This window comes from Mycteria americana, chromosome 5 (genome assembly GCF_035582795.1).
Source record: "Mycteria americana isolate JAX WOST 10 ecotype Jacksonville Zoo and Gardens chromosome 5, USCA_MyAme_1.0, whole genome shotgun sequence".
NCBI lineage: Eukaryota > Metazoa > Chordata > Aves > Ciconiiformes > Ciconiidae > Mycteria > Mycteria americana.
Window position 1 is genome coordinate 19131775 of NC_134369.1, and position 15326 is coordinate 19147100.

Here is a 15326-nt window from a genome sequence, read left to right on the forward strand (position 1 = left end):
TAACCAGCTGAGGATGGGGCTGGGCTGGAGTCATCAGATTCACACTACCAAAGGCCAGGAAGAGTAGGTCTGTATGGGAGGAGGTGGAAATCTGCTGGTACTGTCTGCAACTCCAGTTGCTGAGCTCACTGTTATAACAAATTCAAACACAGCTAAAAGCTGGTGTAGTGGTCCCACGCTGTAGCAGCTCGATGCAGCTGCTGCCCTTGCCACAGCTCACTGTGGCAGCCCCCTGCACAGCCAACACAGCACCAAGCCATAGCTATGAGGGGGTGAGGGGCATGATCCAGTGGTGCCTCTAGAGGCGCTGGTGATGAGAGGGCATTGCCCCCAGAGAGTACATCCTGTCCCTGGCCAGGCACTGGGGCTTTGCTCAGCTGTTGGGCTTACTGGTGGCTCCCTTGGAAATTCCTAGAAAGCTCTTGCTGGCAACTGAATTGCCATGGAAACGTTTTTAGATTGCCCCTGCAATATTCCTCCAAGCAGTCTCCTTTGCATCTGCATTCATGCCCTGCTTGTAATTGCAAAGGACTCTGCTGCCTCCCTGTCAATCCTGCATGTGAGCCGAAACGAAGCAGTGTGCAGCGTGAACAGGAAGAGCTGCAAGCAGGCAGCCTAATCAGGACATGCAAATTCCATTTCAGAACCCCTAGATTAGTTTTTTTTCCACCCCCTAATATTTTTAAAGCCTCTTCTTAAAACAGGCAACGCTACTGCTTTCAGTTCCCAAATATTATACAGCCAGTGAAAGCAAACACACACCAGTGTATGCAGATGAAACCAAACCTGAAAGCCTTGATTTTTATATCCATATGTGACACCTACAGAGGCCTGCTTTTCACTGTAAAGCACTTAAAAAACCCTTCTTTTAGCTATCTTATACACTACGTGCATCATATCAATTTATTATCTTGCTGGGAAATAACAATGCACAGTGTAAGTCTGCAGGTCTTCATTGAAACCCTTACTACAGAGAACTTTTATGTCTGGAATCTATCACTGATTTTTGCAATATGTTCTGAGACACTCACCCACAACTGGTTTCTAACAAGCTGTCCCCAACCTGCAGCGATGCCATCCCGAAGTCTGCTATCCGGATGTTGTTCTTTTCATCCAGCAATAGGTTTTCTGGTTTTAAGTCCCTGTGGCTGTAAAGAGAGGATCAAAATGTGAGTTAAATTATTCACAACACCTTTCCCACTCCAAAACTTGTTCTTTATCCAGCATAGCATCCAACCTATTATATTTTAATTAATTTCATTTTTTTTCCTAAGGCCGGAGAATACACATATCCAAGATCCAATCTTTGCAATACTCTAGACCATATCCCAAATGCCCACTCCTGATGAATGCAAGGCTTGAGCCTGCAGTGCCCTGACAGGAAATGAACATCTTCAACTTCCAGTGATACCAACACAATCTGAGGGAGAGGCTGAGGGAAATAGGTAGGAAGAGAATTTCAGCTTGGATTTAGGGCTCATATACTCTATCATATGCCAGCTCCTTAAGGTAGGAGGCAACACCATCAATATATTCTGTCAACAACAGGAAACAAAATGAGTGATATCTAGAGAAAAAAAATGCTACTGCACTTAGGTGTAAATGCTACTGCAAAAAGCCCCTATTAGGAGTTTTTTACATAGGCATATGGCTTTGAAATAATTTTGGGTAATTAGCTCTGATGGAGAAATCCCTTCAAACCAGCACTGCTTATAACTGAGGATGCCAGCAGTGGGAAGGAAGAGAGAGGATTCCCTCCTTTCCATCAAAGCTCAATTCTCTTATTATTTGGCAACATGGGAAGAATCAGGTGGCCATGATCTTCAGGATGGCAACTCCTGCTTTAAATCAAAGGTACCATATATTGACTAATTTATTAATTTCCATTACCCACAGCCAACACCACTGTGCACCCATGTTTGCTACTTAGTACTCAAGTGCTTTTGTACAATTATTACATGTACTTGATCCAAAGACAAAAATCTTGCACAAAATTTGTGGTGACTTTGCTTTTTTTTCTTTTTATTTGCAACTCTTGAAGAGTCACAGAGGTGAAAGAAGCACTTTAGCCAGACTAAAGAAGTTAACGGCCATGAAAAGAAGCCCTGAATGCCATCATCAAGGACAGCAGTCCTGGATGAAGGCAAGATCGTCAACATCTGCCAAATCTGAACATGCTCCAGCCCCAGCAGTGAAATGGAGTGAAGAGCCCACAGTCCTAAGGCAAGCTAGGAAAGCTGGACACTAATGAGACAGTAGCTTGTGATTTAACCTTTCGTCCAGCAGACAAGCTGGACAGTTCTCATCTTACAACTGGTTTCATTAACGGGGTGCTGGGAAGACCTCATCCCACTGGGGAGATGCACTGAAGTTCTCCTGTCTGAGGACTAGGGGTCAGTGGCAAGAAAAGGCTCCCTGTAAAGTGAGCAGTGCTTGTTTTATGCTACAAAACAAGAAACCTCCCCACAGCTCAAGCTGAGTGTGTGTCCTTCTACTGTGCATGGTTTTTCAGCAGCTATGGTTGTTTTTCAGTCTTGGCAACTGCTCCTGGCTGACTGCTGAACAGATACATGGTGTAAAAGCTGAGGGTGCTGCTGCCCGTGCCTGTTCCACTGTTTGTGCACTGGCTGATAACATTCATACATGTTCAGTCTATAGCAGGCATACTGCTGACATGTGCCTTTTGTACCTAAAATTTGAAATTCTTTGCTTATCCTAAAGTTGTGTAGTTTTTTTAGAGAGAAGAGAACTTGAAGGAATGATCAAGGCACAGCATGACCTAGGCACAGGACGTCCACAAGCATTTCTTCAGCTTGGATGCATGCTCACTACAAAACATCTCATGCTATTTCAAGAAAATGGTGCAGCTAAAGGAAATACAAAAATGCTCCCCTTCCAGGCCTCAAAGCTACCAGCCTTAGGAGACCTGCCACAGGCCCTGGCTGGAGCAGAATGTATTTGAACCTTGAACCAGCCCCACTCCCAGACCACTGAGAGATGGTGAAAGGGAAAGGATGACACCTTTGAAAATGAGAACAGTATTCACTGGTGGAACGGAGTTTCCTTCTTCCCATTTCATCCCATCTTCCCATCAGCTGGGATCCACAACACAGACAGTTTTAGGCCTGGGTTTTCAGGGAGGATCAAGTGGGAAAATGAGGTTCCTAGGAAGTGGCACATATATTCAGGGGTTTTTTTGGAGAGCCACTGCAAGAGACAGAGGAAAAAGGGGGTGCCACCATCCACATTCCAAATGTGGAGTAAGGTTCACCGCACTGTGCTGTGCAATGCTTTTCTATGAATGATCAGCCTACATGGGCTGATGGTGGTCTTTAGGCAGAGGTCCTGACCCTGACCTCCCAGACAGCATTTTGAAATCCTTAAGTTGGGACCTGGGGATTTGCAGGACTCGGATAGTATGTGTGAAAGGAAATCTGGAGTGGCAACAGACCTCAAAGCTTTTTTTTTTCCCTCCAGACACTCACCAAAATAAAACCAAGAAAAATTATCAGCTCTTCACTATAGCCCACTGAGCAGAGAGGAGAGTGTGGACTCTCTCAAGAATCATTACATTTATTGCTGACTGGGCCCTAAAATACAAGAACTGTCATATGGCAGTTTTGAATCTCTCTGACCCTTCTCCATCCCTCTTTCAACACAGTCCCTAGTGCCCAGTATGAATGGTTAGCATAGGAATTTCATGGCAGCCTGAGTATTTTTTTTGTATTGTGGCAGTACTCCCTCTCAGAGATCAGGGTGCCAGTGGGATGAGGCAGTGCTTGCACATTCAACCACAAGAGAATTCTATGCCCCAATGAAAATTTTCTTCTAGCTGGAACGTTTCTCTGCTATCTCTCTTTGGACCACTCTGAATTTGCCAAGGCAGCATCCTGGGAATAGAAGTCAGGCCAGGAGTCTGCACCAGAGTGGCAGAACCAGTGTCACTGCCACTGGGAATGAGACTTCCTCTCTGCATTTCCATTTCCCACCTTTGTATTGCCAGCTTTTCAAATGCCAGGAGGAAGGGAGAGGAACATATGGGAATAGGGAAGGCTTGTTATAATTTACCTAAGAGCCCAGCAACCTGGACAGCCTCATGAATTCATATTTGGAAAGAATTCTCTTGTGCCAAAATGAAACAAAACAAAACAAAAATCCCACTGTATGTGGTAATTACTTGGCATTAATGGAACATTCAGAGTAAATGCATTTAATTTGGTCCCATTCCAGCTGATCTCTCTGGCTCTCCATGTCTTATATGACCGCATCAACTCCTCTCTCTGCAGGTGAACAGAGGACTCGTTACCCTTTCGTTGTTCTAAAGGCTCTAAAGCTGTAGGGGCTTTACCACATGGCTGGAAAATCAGAAGAGAAGAAAGCAGCTTCTTTAGTGACAAACATGGCAAACTCTCCTATTAAGCCCTGCATATGCTGAGAAAGAATATGGAAGAGAAATGCAGCACTACAGAAGAAGTCTGTGTATCCCTGATCCTGGGTGGCCTCAGACTGCCCAGAGCTCCTCAACCATGACAACAGAGCAAGAAGTTAGCTCCAGGAGCCTGCATACAGCAGGCTTTTGAAGGGAGAGTGTGTGAATGAAAGGGAGCCATTAAACAAGCCATGACAGGGGAAGCACACACTGTCAGACTCTCCACAAGACCATCCCTCTTTTAAAGATTACAACAAAGGCTTTACAATTCCCTTGCAGCACAAGATGGATACAGAGAGAGGTCTGAAAAAAATGCCCCATGGAAATGGGCACAGTTCTTGGAAGTGGTGCATAGAAAATGAAAGGCACACATATGCATTAACATGTTCCAGCTTCCCACTTACACACTGGCCATGCTTGCTTTCTGGTTGCTCCCAGTGATGTTATTCAGACAGCTCCTCTAGCTTCCTCTCTTACCTTTCTAGTCCGTCCTCCTGCTCTGGGAATATCCCCGTATCTGTACTGCAGGCAACTGCAGCATACATAAAAAAGAGAAGTAAAACACTGTCTCCCTGTCACCCAGGGTTGGCAGAAGATTTTTGGTGTAGTGACAGACTCCAGATCTTGGATTCAAAGGAGCTATGTCACCTGGCACGAGATGATGAACTAACCCATTATTCTAAAGTGATTTTTGAGCTGAAATGTTCATATCAGTTTCTATGACAACTGATTGTAGGTCACAGATTTCTAACTCAAGAAACGTGCTAATTGGAGTAGTTACAGGTCATTTGTACTAATCAAATTGTTGGCTGCTTTGCAAATGCTTTTCTTACTGACCCCAAACTCCCAGAAGGGCCAGACCACAGAATAATTGTTCTGCAGTATGCCTCTTAAAAGTGCCCAATGTGATGCAAATAATTTATTAGTAATAATTAATAGTATGAGAAGCAGTATTTTTAATTTTCTTGAGCAGAAAAAACCTTTAATCTTATTTTCTCTTGCTTCTGCAAATCACATCCAAATGTGTAACTTGCATCTACCTACAGAAGAGCCATGGTTTAGAGCCATGGTTGCTATGCTCAAATTTAGTAAGTTTTCACAGAATTCTGCAGAACAAATAAATATAGCTATAGCTAGGAAAAAGGACAACATCTGTAAACATACCAGGAGACTTGGAGAAGGGTTTGTAAGCATAAAACGTTGCTTGCTTTTCAACAATTATTTCTATTGATCTATTAAAAAATATTGCTCTTCCCTACCATCCTTGCCTCAAAACATATATTCATGTATTTCAAAGCCAGAACAGACTGTCAGGTCTGATCACCACTGCTGTACTTGCCAGAGAATGTTCCCTGGTTATGCTTACAATACTTCTTACTAATATGCTTACAAAACTCACTTCCGAGTTTCCAGCAGCCAATATAAAGAAGTAAACTTACAAAAATACACGTCCTCTGACTTTAGCTGAGCTCGTAACTTTGCCTTTGGCATTACAGCTGCTGTACTTGATTGGTTTTCTCTGGGTCCCTGTACAAGGGAAATTTGAAAATTCCTCACTGTTTTAGAATGAGTCTCAATCACAGATCTGAAACTCCTGGATCCAGCAATGATTGGTGAATCTCAGCTCTCAACAGAGGAAAAAGGTACCTTCCTCACTTCTGATGGTCTGAAAGAAAACTTGAAAACCTAAAGACTCAAGGACCAGAAAAAAAATGCTCAGAAACCAACCTTATTAAATTCCACAGTTTCTAGACCGGTTTCACATTTGGAGGCCTTGAGTCATGATTTCAAACTGTCCAGCTGCTGCAGTCTTAAGTGTTCGACACACCACCCCTGCAGAACACTATAGTACGCTCCTTATAAATGAAGCAAGGCAGAGCAGGAGTCACTAGAAGGGTGGCACTATCTGACAGAACATGGCACCTGGCTTTCTTCAGCTTTCTCTGTTTCTTAAAGACACCCCAGATTTCTCCCTAAAAGCGTGTTTCCTTTACTGACAGTGCTCTGCAGCTCCTGCCTGCAGGAATATACCAGAGATTTTGGCACTACTGCTGTGAAATCTTGAAGCATTATTTTATAAGGAGCCTTCTACCCCCCTGCACTGATGGGAAGAACACAAGGCAAAGTCAAACAAAGCTCTCATTCATTGCCTCAACCCTTTGCCTCAGCCCTCTAAGTCACACACCCCCATGCCTATGCATGCACACGCAGACATACTTCAGCAAGAGCTTTGTGCATACTCAAGCAGACACAGCCCCAGGCAATGAAAGGAGAAAGGGCCCTCATAATTGTCATTTATCAATATTCATAAAGAACCTGCCTTAACTCCCTCTTGTGCATGCTTGGGAAAAAAACACAAAATGAAACCCGACCAAAACAAAAATAAAATGAAATAATCATCTTGCTGCTCATTACCGCAGGGGATTTCCTCTCAATGTCACCACTGCCCTGTGCAGTAATTGGCATTATCTGTTATCTCTGAAGCCATAATAAGGTTTGCCATGGGGCATTTTCTGTAATCATATTTTTATTTGTCAGCTTGTGAGATACAGACACCAAATATGAGCTTGACCAAAGCAAAACCCCAACACACACAAAATACACTCGCCGCCAATCCCAGCTCTTGCTGGTGATGTCACACCCAGCCAATGAGACGCCCGCCAGCTCTCCTCGCCCAGCTCCCACCCTCTGTTGGCGCTGCAGCATTCCCTCGCTCGAGATAAAAGAGACTCTTCCTGAGGAAAGCAAGGATTTGCGACCTACCCCGATACGTGCTCCTACATTGTTTCCGACAGAAAATATAGCTGGCACTGAATTAGCTGAAAGCTCTCCCACAGTACAGAGGCAGGATATTCAAAACAGACTATTGATTTGGGGCACCCAGCTGAGACATCTTAAAGGCCCTGAATTTAGGAGAGCAGACACCCAGCATTAGGTGAATGGCAGCTTAGGAAAAAAACATCACTTATGTCCAAAGAAAACTTCATAGGCTAGGATGGTCTTACACTGTTCCTCTGCCATCTCTTGCACCACTGCTGAGCGCGTCTGCTCCGGGCACTGCAGCATGGTGCAGAGCCCTTGGAGCTAGCACAGAGGAAGAGCTGGAAGCAGAAGCAATAATTCTGCATCACTGAGCTAACCACTCTGCTTGCCAGCTCAGGCAAAGCAGCAAGGTAACACAGATAGACTGTTTGCAGGATCCCACGTAATACCTCTGCACAGTTCTCTGTTCACACCCATGGTTGCCTGTGGGTCCCTAGCATGGCATGGTGCTATGTACACAGAAAAGTCCTTAGAGAACCCTACCCAGGCTACCTGTAAGCTTTCCCCCATGGCCAACCTGTACCACAAAACCCTGTAAGTGACTGCACCTCAGAGTGAGGTACATCAAATCTTCCCCCACTGTTTCCATTAAATAAAGTAAGAACAGAAAGCTCATACTTTTTTAAAACAACACACAGACAGACTCAAGCTTCAAGACTATTTTGCTTCCTTGTCTGAGCTGCTTGTTTGAAAACACCTCTCAGACACAGGTGATCTCTCCACACAGTAGCAGCCTTTTACTGATGGGAGGATTGGGGAATCCTTTCTGAATCTTTGATCCAGGAATCCTAGTGCATCAATACGTTTTGAGCAGTGAAAGCTGAATGTGGTTACATACTGCTGTGAAAGTAAGCCACAGATATTTCACAGTCTTTTAGGATGTACAGGAAGAAGATGGGACAATGATATGGGGCTGGGGGCACCAGGCTATCAATCTATTCTGCCAGTAGGTTAGAGGCACCCACATTTAGTCATTAACCAAAGCAGAAGCCTTCATTTTTCAATGTGGTCATAACTGGATAACCTGGCTGATGAGATGATTTGTCATTTCACTGCCCCACGACAGGACAAGGTCAGGCTTCATTGCTTAGGAAAGCACATTAACTTTTATACTCGCACACACACGCACACACGTATTTATGCATCCTCTGATTTTCAAAAAGGGTTTAATGATAACTGTCCAGAATACAACAGAGTCTAATATAACACAGACCACACAAGTCTCAGAGTGACCTGGAGGGAGGAAGAGCTTATGATTTACTGCTAATTTATTCAGCACTAGATGATAGTCGAGTGGGAGTTGGCAAGGAGACAGGGGATTTACTTCTAAACAAGACTACTGCCCACAATCCAATATGTTTAACAGAGGAAAATGGATTCCTCCAGAGAGACATGCACTCTGCCTTCAAAATTCCACATATCGTTAAACCTGCAGAGGTGCTTATCTGTCTGACAGCCTCAACCACGATCCTCACTCAGTTTATTAAAGTCTGCCATATCAAGAGGCATCCATCACAAGCCCAAAGGACTAGTATGTATGTGTATATATGCATGCTTTCATAGACACTTCTATCCCAATGGAGATTCGTATTTCTCTGGAATATTCATTTGGAAGACTAAATAATTTCTCTTCAGTTGTAATTAAACATTTTTGAGTCTTCTTGGATTGGGTCTCTAAATGTTAAGCCACGTAGGGAACAGAAACATGTATCTATGCAATCCACCAGTGGGTACACCTAGTGTACATAAAAAATAACAGCTGTACAATCTACCAAGGATGATGCTGCTTATAAGAAGGTCATGATCACTCAACCCAGGTGATTAGCAGGGAGGAAAAATTGTGGAATTTGCAGAATAGAACTTGTCAGAGATCTCTGTCGACAGAGAAAACTTAGATCCTCTAGTTAGGGCATGCAACCTGCTCTTGGCTCCTCTGGGAATTTCTCTGACTATTGTAACCCTGCCTGTGCCAAGTAGGCATTGTCCTCAGGACCTTCTCACCCAGATCCACCACCTTTGAACTGCCTCTTCTGCTAAGGGTATACTCGTCTTAATATATGCTCAAGAAAGGCTCTTATTTCCCTTTCAATTTATTAGAAATATGCTCTCTTTCAGATTACTATTTCCTGTTGAAATAAGTCAGAAAAGTAGAGGGACAGGGCTAGAAGAGCAAGTTAAATATTTAGGCATCCATTTTTGTTGTGGCCATTAATGCTGTGGATGTCTGGTTTGCAAGTTCTCAGCACAAAACTGGGGGTACAGAAAATCACTGTACAGTTACTGAGAAGTAACCACACAGTGATCATGCAAAGCCAACTAATGCAGTATCTATCAGTAGCCCTCAGCTTCCTGGAGGGGGGATCTATGGCTGTCTGTGGCTATGGAGAAGCAGCCACACAAACATAATGTAAATGGTCTTCCCCAGCCAATCTAACTGCGAGGAGCTGCATTTCTGAGAAATAAGCAGGCAGTTATGGGTCAGCAGCTATACAGAAACTCTGTGCTCAGACTGATTATAACAACTTGATTTCAGCATAATTTAAATTACCTAAACTTGCTGAAGATGAAGGAGAAACTGGTCCAATCTAAAACACCACCTGAAAGCACAGGTTAAATCACACTTGATGGTTAAATCATATGATGGAGTTAGTGAGTATCAATAGCAGTCAGATCAAGGAAATTCTTCCTTACTGAAAAGGAAATTAAAGGCAACAGTGAGTCAAAGGCCCAGAAGGGACTCAGTGAAGGTTGCCAAAAGCCAGTAGGTTTCCAAAAAATGAAGAAAGCCCTAAAATGACTTTGCTGTATTCATAATTGTCCCAAGTTTCTTCAGGGATTCATTCTGATATAGTGTATATAATTCTCAGTTATTAGCAAGTGCCCCAAGAATGATGGAAATTAAACTTCTTTTCCTTGGTGGTTTTCGTTTCCCTGGTTAAAGCATTCCCTGTGAATGAATTCTCCTCCAGTGAGAAATAATGGACAATCTTCTCCATGAAAAGTCTGTGACTGGCGCACTATCTCACAGACAGCCAAGAATTAAAAAATACATCAGCACTTTACACAATGCTTTTAGAACTTTACAACATCAGTTACTTAATAGTAAGTAAAAGTATCAAGAAATAAGATCCCTTTATTCTGTGCATTTATGTAAGAGGTAACTTCCATTGGAAATGGCTGTACTCACCATATTGAATGACTATGGCAGAAGTCTAAAGCAGAGATGATTTGTCGGAAGAACTTCCTGGCTTCTTTTGGTGTCAGTCTTCCCTTTTTTACGAGATAGTCAAAGAGCTCCCCACCTGACACATGTTCTAGCACCAAATACCTAGAAAATAACAAAGCCAGGATTTTGTAAGCACATTATCATACCAACCCCCTCACACACACAGTTACATACAAACACCTCTATTTACATGCAGTCAAGGAGAACACTTCTGGAAAGAACAGTGGAAGAGAATCAGAATTTTAAAATCAGGAATGATTAATATTTTTAACAGGGGTTCTGCAAACTTCAGACATGCCACTGTTGGATTCAGTGTTCAATAGCAAGAGATAATCCGGAAGCCAAAAATGACTCAAAGGACCAGGAGGGGAAGAAGAGAATAATCAGGTATAAGCTTTCACACCAGCTCTTAAAGCTACCATGGAGTGAGACTGCATACTAGGAAGCCTCAAGGTCCCTTAACCAAGCTGACAGTTCCTTTATAAAACAGCTGTGGCAAAGCTACACTCACATACTGTTCTATCTTGGACACCCGAGAACCAGACAGATGTCAACAAACTAGAGGGAATTAAAAAAAACCCAGGTGAATATTTTAAATTACGAAAAAAGATAAAAAACTACATGTGTGCAGCCTACGTAATGGCTTCAGCTTTTCCTGCTGAACAGCAGTGATTTGCTGGAGTAGCCGCCCTCCCTTGCAACTCACATGTGAAAAATGCTACACTGAGTAAATAAACGTGGTACAACAGGGACCTAGGAGCAAGAGAGGAAACCCCAGACCTCACATCGGACTCCTGGCAGTCACAGAGAGAAGACTGAAATCTTCTGGAAGGAAAGGACTTGCCATGGATGGACTGTCTTGTTGTTGTAAGTAGGGGTAATGAAAGCCAGCCAAGCAGAGGAAAACAGTATAAATCTCTGGAAATGTTGCCTAATAGTGGGAATGAAATAGTTTCCCCAAGGAAGTGGCAGGAACACTGTCAACTGAATCATTTAAAAATAAACCAGATATAACATGGACTAAGCAACAGACTTCTACTGGCAAGAGGATTGCTTGAAACCTCCATGGACTTTTTCCGAGGTGGAAAAAGTTATTTTTCCAGCACTGTTATTTTGTGCTCTACTGTCTCCTTGCTTGTTTGCCCAGCATATACTATTCTAATACAGAATGCAGAAATTATGCAGTGAGATTATTTATTCAGAATCTGAAATGACAAGTATAAACAACAAATTATTATTATTTTTACTGAAAAAACACTTTTGTTCTTTGGCTCTGTTAGCTGGTTTAACCCCTGTAAGAAAGGCAGAAACCAGTATTCCTCCCTTACTGCCTAACTCCTTTGAAGTGAGTTTCAGGGTTGCATGGCAGGGCACGTGATCTGAAAGGCGGTTTCTGTAAAGCAACAATGCAAGGGTGAACAAGGCATTCAAATCCTTAGCAGTTTGTTTGAGAGACATTACCAAAAAACTTGCAAACAAGAATTAAATATTTTTCTAAATTTTGAGTGTACTTCTCTGTCCCTTCCTCCTAACAGCACTGCAGACCAGGCTGAACTGTATGTGCCGTACGATCCCTCTCTCTCAATGCTTTGCTTTACAGCAAGCTAGTTTTATTACTAGTATTAATCCAACTTTTCAAATTTGAGTGGACAATGAAAATAATGAATCCAGGATATTGTCTTTTCTGTACCTCAAGCAGCATAATCTCGGAGGAAATTTCTAAATTTGAAATGGAAAGAGGAGAAGATTATTATAAATTTGGCGGCTTAATTATTCCCGTTTTCAATGTTTCCAAAAAGATGGAACAGTAGAAGGAGTAAAAGCTGTTCTGAGGAAAGTAAAATTGGCTTAATGATAATGGCATTAGCCTTGAAGTTGCAAAAGTGGGACCTGAGCTCCTGGTCCATCATCAGCTCCTGTGCAACTTCCATGTGTCAGCTACCAGCCAGCACAAGGAGAAAGCATTTCCCTGCCTTACAGAAATGCAGCAGAGAATGCAGTAAGAGACAGACATTAATATTGTCTTGCCAGCTAAATAAGTAGTAGAAAAGCACAAAAAAGTGGACAACAAAATGAAATTCTAAACTTTAGGGAATTAATATGGTATTTTCTGCAATTTTTATCAAAATAGAAACAGTTACAAGAAATATTGTAATATTGACCTTTTTTTTCATTAAAATGAGTAAAAAAGAGAAAAATCTTGACTTGAAAATCACATTTGGAATATGTGGGTTATCATCTCTCCAAAAAGAAATGAGTAGTTACCAGACTGTCTACCGAGTACACCTTGGTAATATGGAGATCACCATTTATCCACATTACATTTTTTGAGCAAGACATTGAACTGCTCAGAAGAAAGCCAATATGCAGTAGCCATGGGCACTGGGATGTCCACATTTTCAAGTCCCAACCCTCACTCTCCAAGCCTTGGCTAACAGACACTCTGGTAAGAGGGTTTGCTATATAATTCATTCTCCCTCTCATACTAGGGACAGATCTGGCTAACTATCCCATATGGCAGACCCAAGCCTGGCACAGAATCAATCCTAAAATTCTCCTTGACAGCTCCCTCGCTCACTGTGCCCAGAAGAAGCTGGATCAGCAGTGCATCTTGCCCCCAAAATTCAAATTGCTAGCTGTTTTCTTTTCCTGGGAGGTATTTTATGAAGATGATTGCAGTTAAAGGCATACAGAACACCCTCCACACTGGTTTCAAATGCACAGTTTTGGAAAATTACAGACCCAGCATTTCTGTCACCCACAGCAGGAACTGCAAAGCAATTTATTTTCATCAACTTCATCTTATTAAAAACACTCAACAAAAATGCACTGACATGTTGTATGAAAAATAAAACAAATTGAAAGACAGGGAGCATTTACAAGGTTATTCATTTTTGCTTGCCACCTAGAAGCACCAGATATAATAATGGAAATGAACAGGGGAGAACATTTGAAAAAGATTTGTGCCTATGACAAGTCAAGGGGCACAGAGAAGCACAGCAACGATGTATTCTGATCTGACAAAGCCCCCAACGTGACAGGAGTGAGAAGGATGACAAACACATTCCCCAGTGGTCAAGTGCAAGAAATAAATGCTGCAGGGATCATTCCACAAGTACTACGTGGTTATGCTGCAGCTAGGATTTCTGAGTTCAGACTTGCAGCTGGTCACCTGCCAACCCTATTCCCTCCAGTACGATGCGGTTTTTTTTAGGATAGCCCCCAACTAGGAGATTTTCAACTAAACAGGGGCATAATTCAGCACCTGCCTCCATCTCTGTGCAAGCCAATGTTTTGCTGGCGCATTACACGGCACAGTAGTAGTACATATGTTATTTCCAAACAGGCCAACAAAGGGGGTTTAAACATTTCCAAGTGTTGCACCAGTTCTAACTACCACTGTACAGCTTACACAATCCCCACTAAATGCTGTATATCTGTATCCATCCATCTGTCTATGTATGTGTGAGTATGTCTGAGTGACTCCATAAAAGAAGAGAATACACACTCAGAAAAAAACAAACAGAAAAAGCAAAGGAAAGAAAAAGCATTATTCCAGAGGCTGGAAAATAAGGCATACAGACACTACATCTTTCCTGAATCTGTGGCACAGAAGAGAATCCAGATCTCCTGAGTCCACATCAGCGTCTACAATCCTTTACTTTAGCAAAGTGCTATAGGACTGGAAGTATGCCAATGCCAACTCTTGGAGGATCTAGGAGAAAGCAAATAACACATAGCCTGTAGGGGAGAAAAACACTGAGAAGTATTTTCCCGAGTTTCCCCTTCCCTTTTATCTTTCCCAGATATGACAGGTTCTCATCTCATTATCGTACTACTTTTCCCATTTATTCTAAGCAAGCGAGCAAATTCTAAAAATCCCAGAACATTAACCAGAACTAGTCTCCTATTACATTTGGAGATGAAAAGTAACTTACTGGTGAATGAAGCTTTTTTTAAAAATCCTGTCTACATAAGATTGACAGCATCAGTCTTCGTATTGTAAAAATGCAGAAAACTCTGCTCTGTAATAGCTGCTGCAAGGAGGTTCAAGGAAAGGAAAGACCCAGCCTCTGGCTGGCAGCACGTACACTACCTGCTGTGATAATACAGAGAGGAGCTATATTAGGACAAAAGACTCTGTAAGAGCACTTAGCTCTCCCATCTTGGATGCTCTGGATACACCAGCTCTTCTAATCCTTGCATTTCACGAGAGAAACATTACAAGTATTAATCTCCTGTTCTTTACTGATAGGGAACTGCGAAGCAAAGTGACTTGCCCAGGGTTACAGTCACCCAGTATCAGAGCTGAATTTAGCACCTGTGGTCCCTTGTGCCTTCTACTCCATGCTGTCCCCACCACCAATTTCCTCTCTGCTTGCTAGGACACTGGAAAAGCAAGAAAACATCAGGCTTCTGCAACTCAATAGGAAGCCAAGTGCATGTGGTGTTAAAAATAAGTTCTCTGTTACTTGTTTTCCTCACTAGATATATTCTTTAACAGGTTGCAAAAATTTTCACAGGCCACAGCTTGCTTTCATAAAGACACCGAGGTCCACGTCTCGCATGGTATCTCATGTCCCTGCTCAAGCCAAGACACAAAACAAAAAACCTCTGGTTAAGTTTCAGAGCTTGAAGAAGACAAGACTTTGGTCTTTAAAGACAAAGAAGCTGAATGCTTAATACAAGAATAATTTCATCTATTGGAGAGGAGCAGAGAGATTGAGTGCAGCAGCATTCTATCTATTCCCTTTGCCATTTTCCCATCTGCATCCCATCATCACCACCTCCCCAATAAAAGCTCTAAGTTCCTAACCTCAAATGACCCACTACATATCATATCAGAGA

At 42.5% G+C, this 15326-nt stretch overlaps 1 protein-coding gene across 1 annotated transcript in view; it reads right to left on the reverse strand.

Moving 5' to 3' along the window:
- BRSK2 (BR serine/threonine kinase 2) overlaps positions 1–15326 on the reverse strand; it is a 326862-nt gene that overhangs the window by 84884 nt on the left and 226652 nt on the right. The window contains 2 exon segments of the mRNA XM_075502349.1: positions 1032–1148; positions 10440–10580. Of these exon segments, the coding sequence (XP_075358464.1) occupies positions 1032–1148; positions 10440–10580 (258 nt within the window).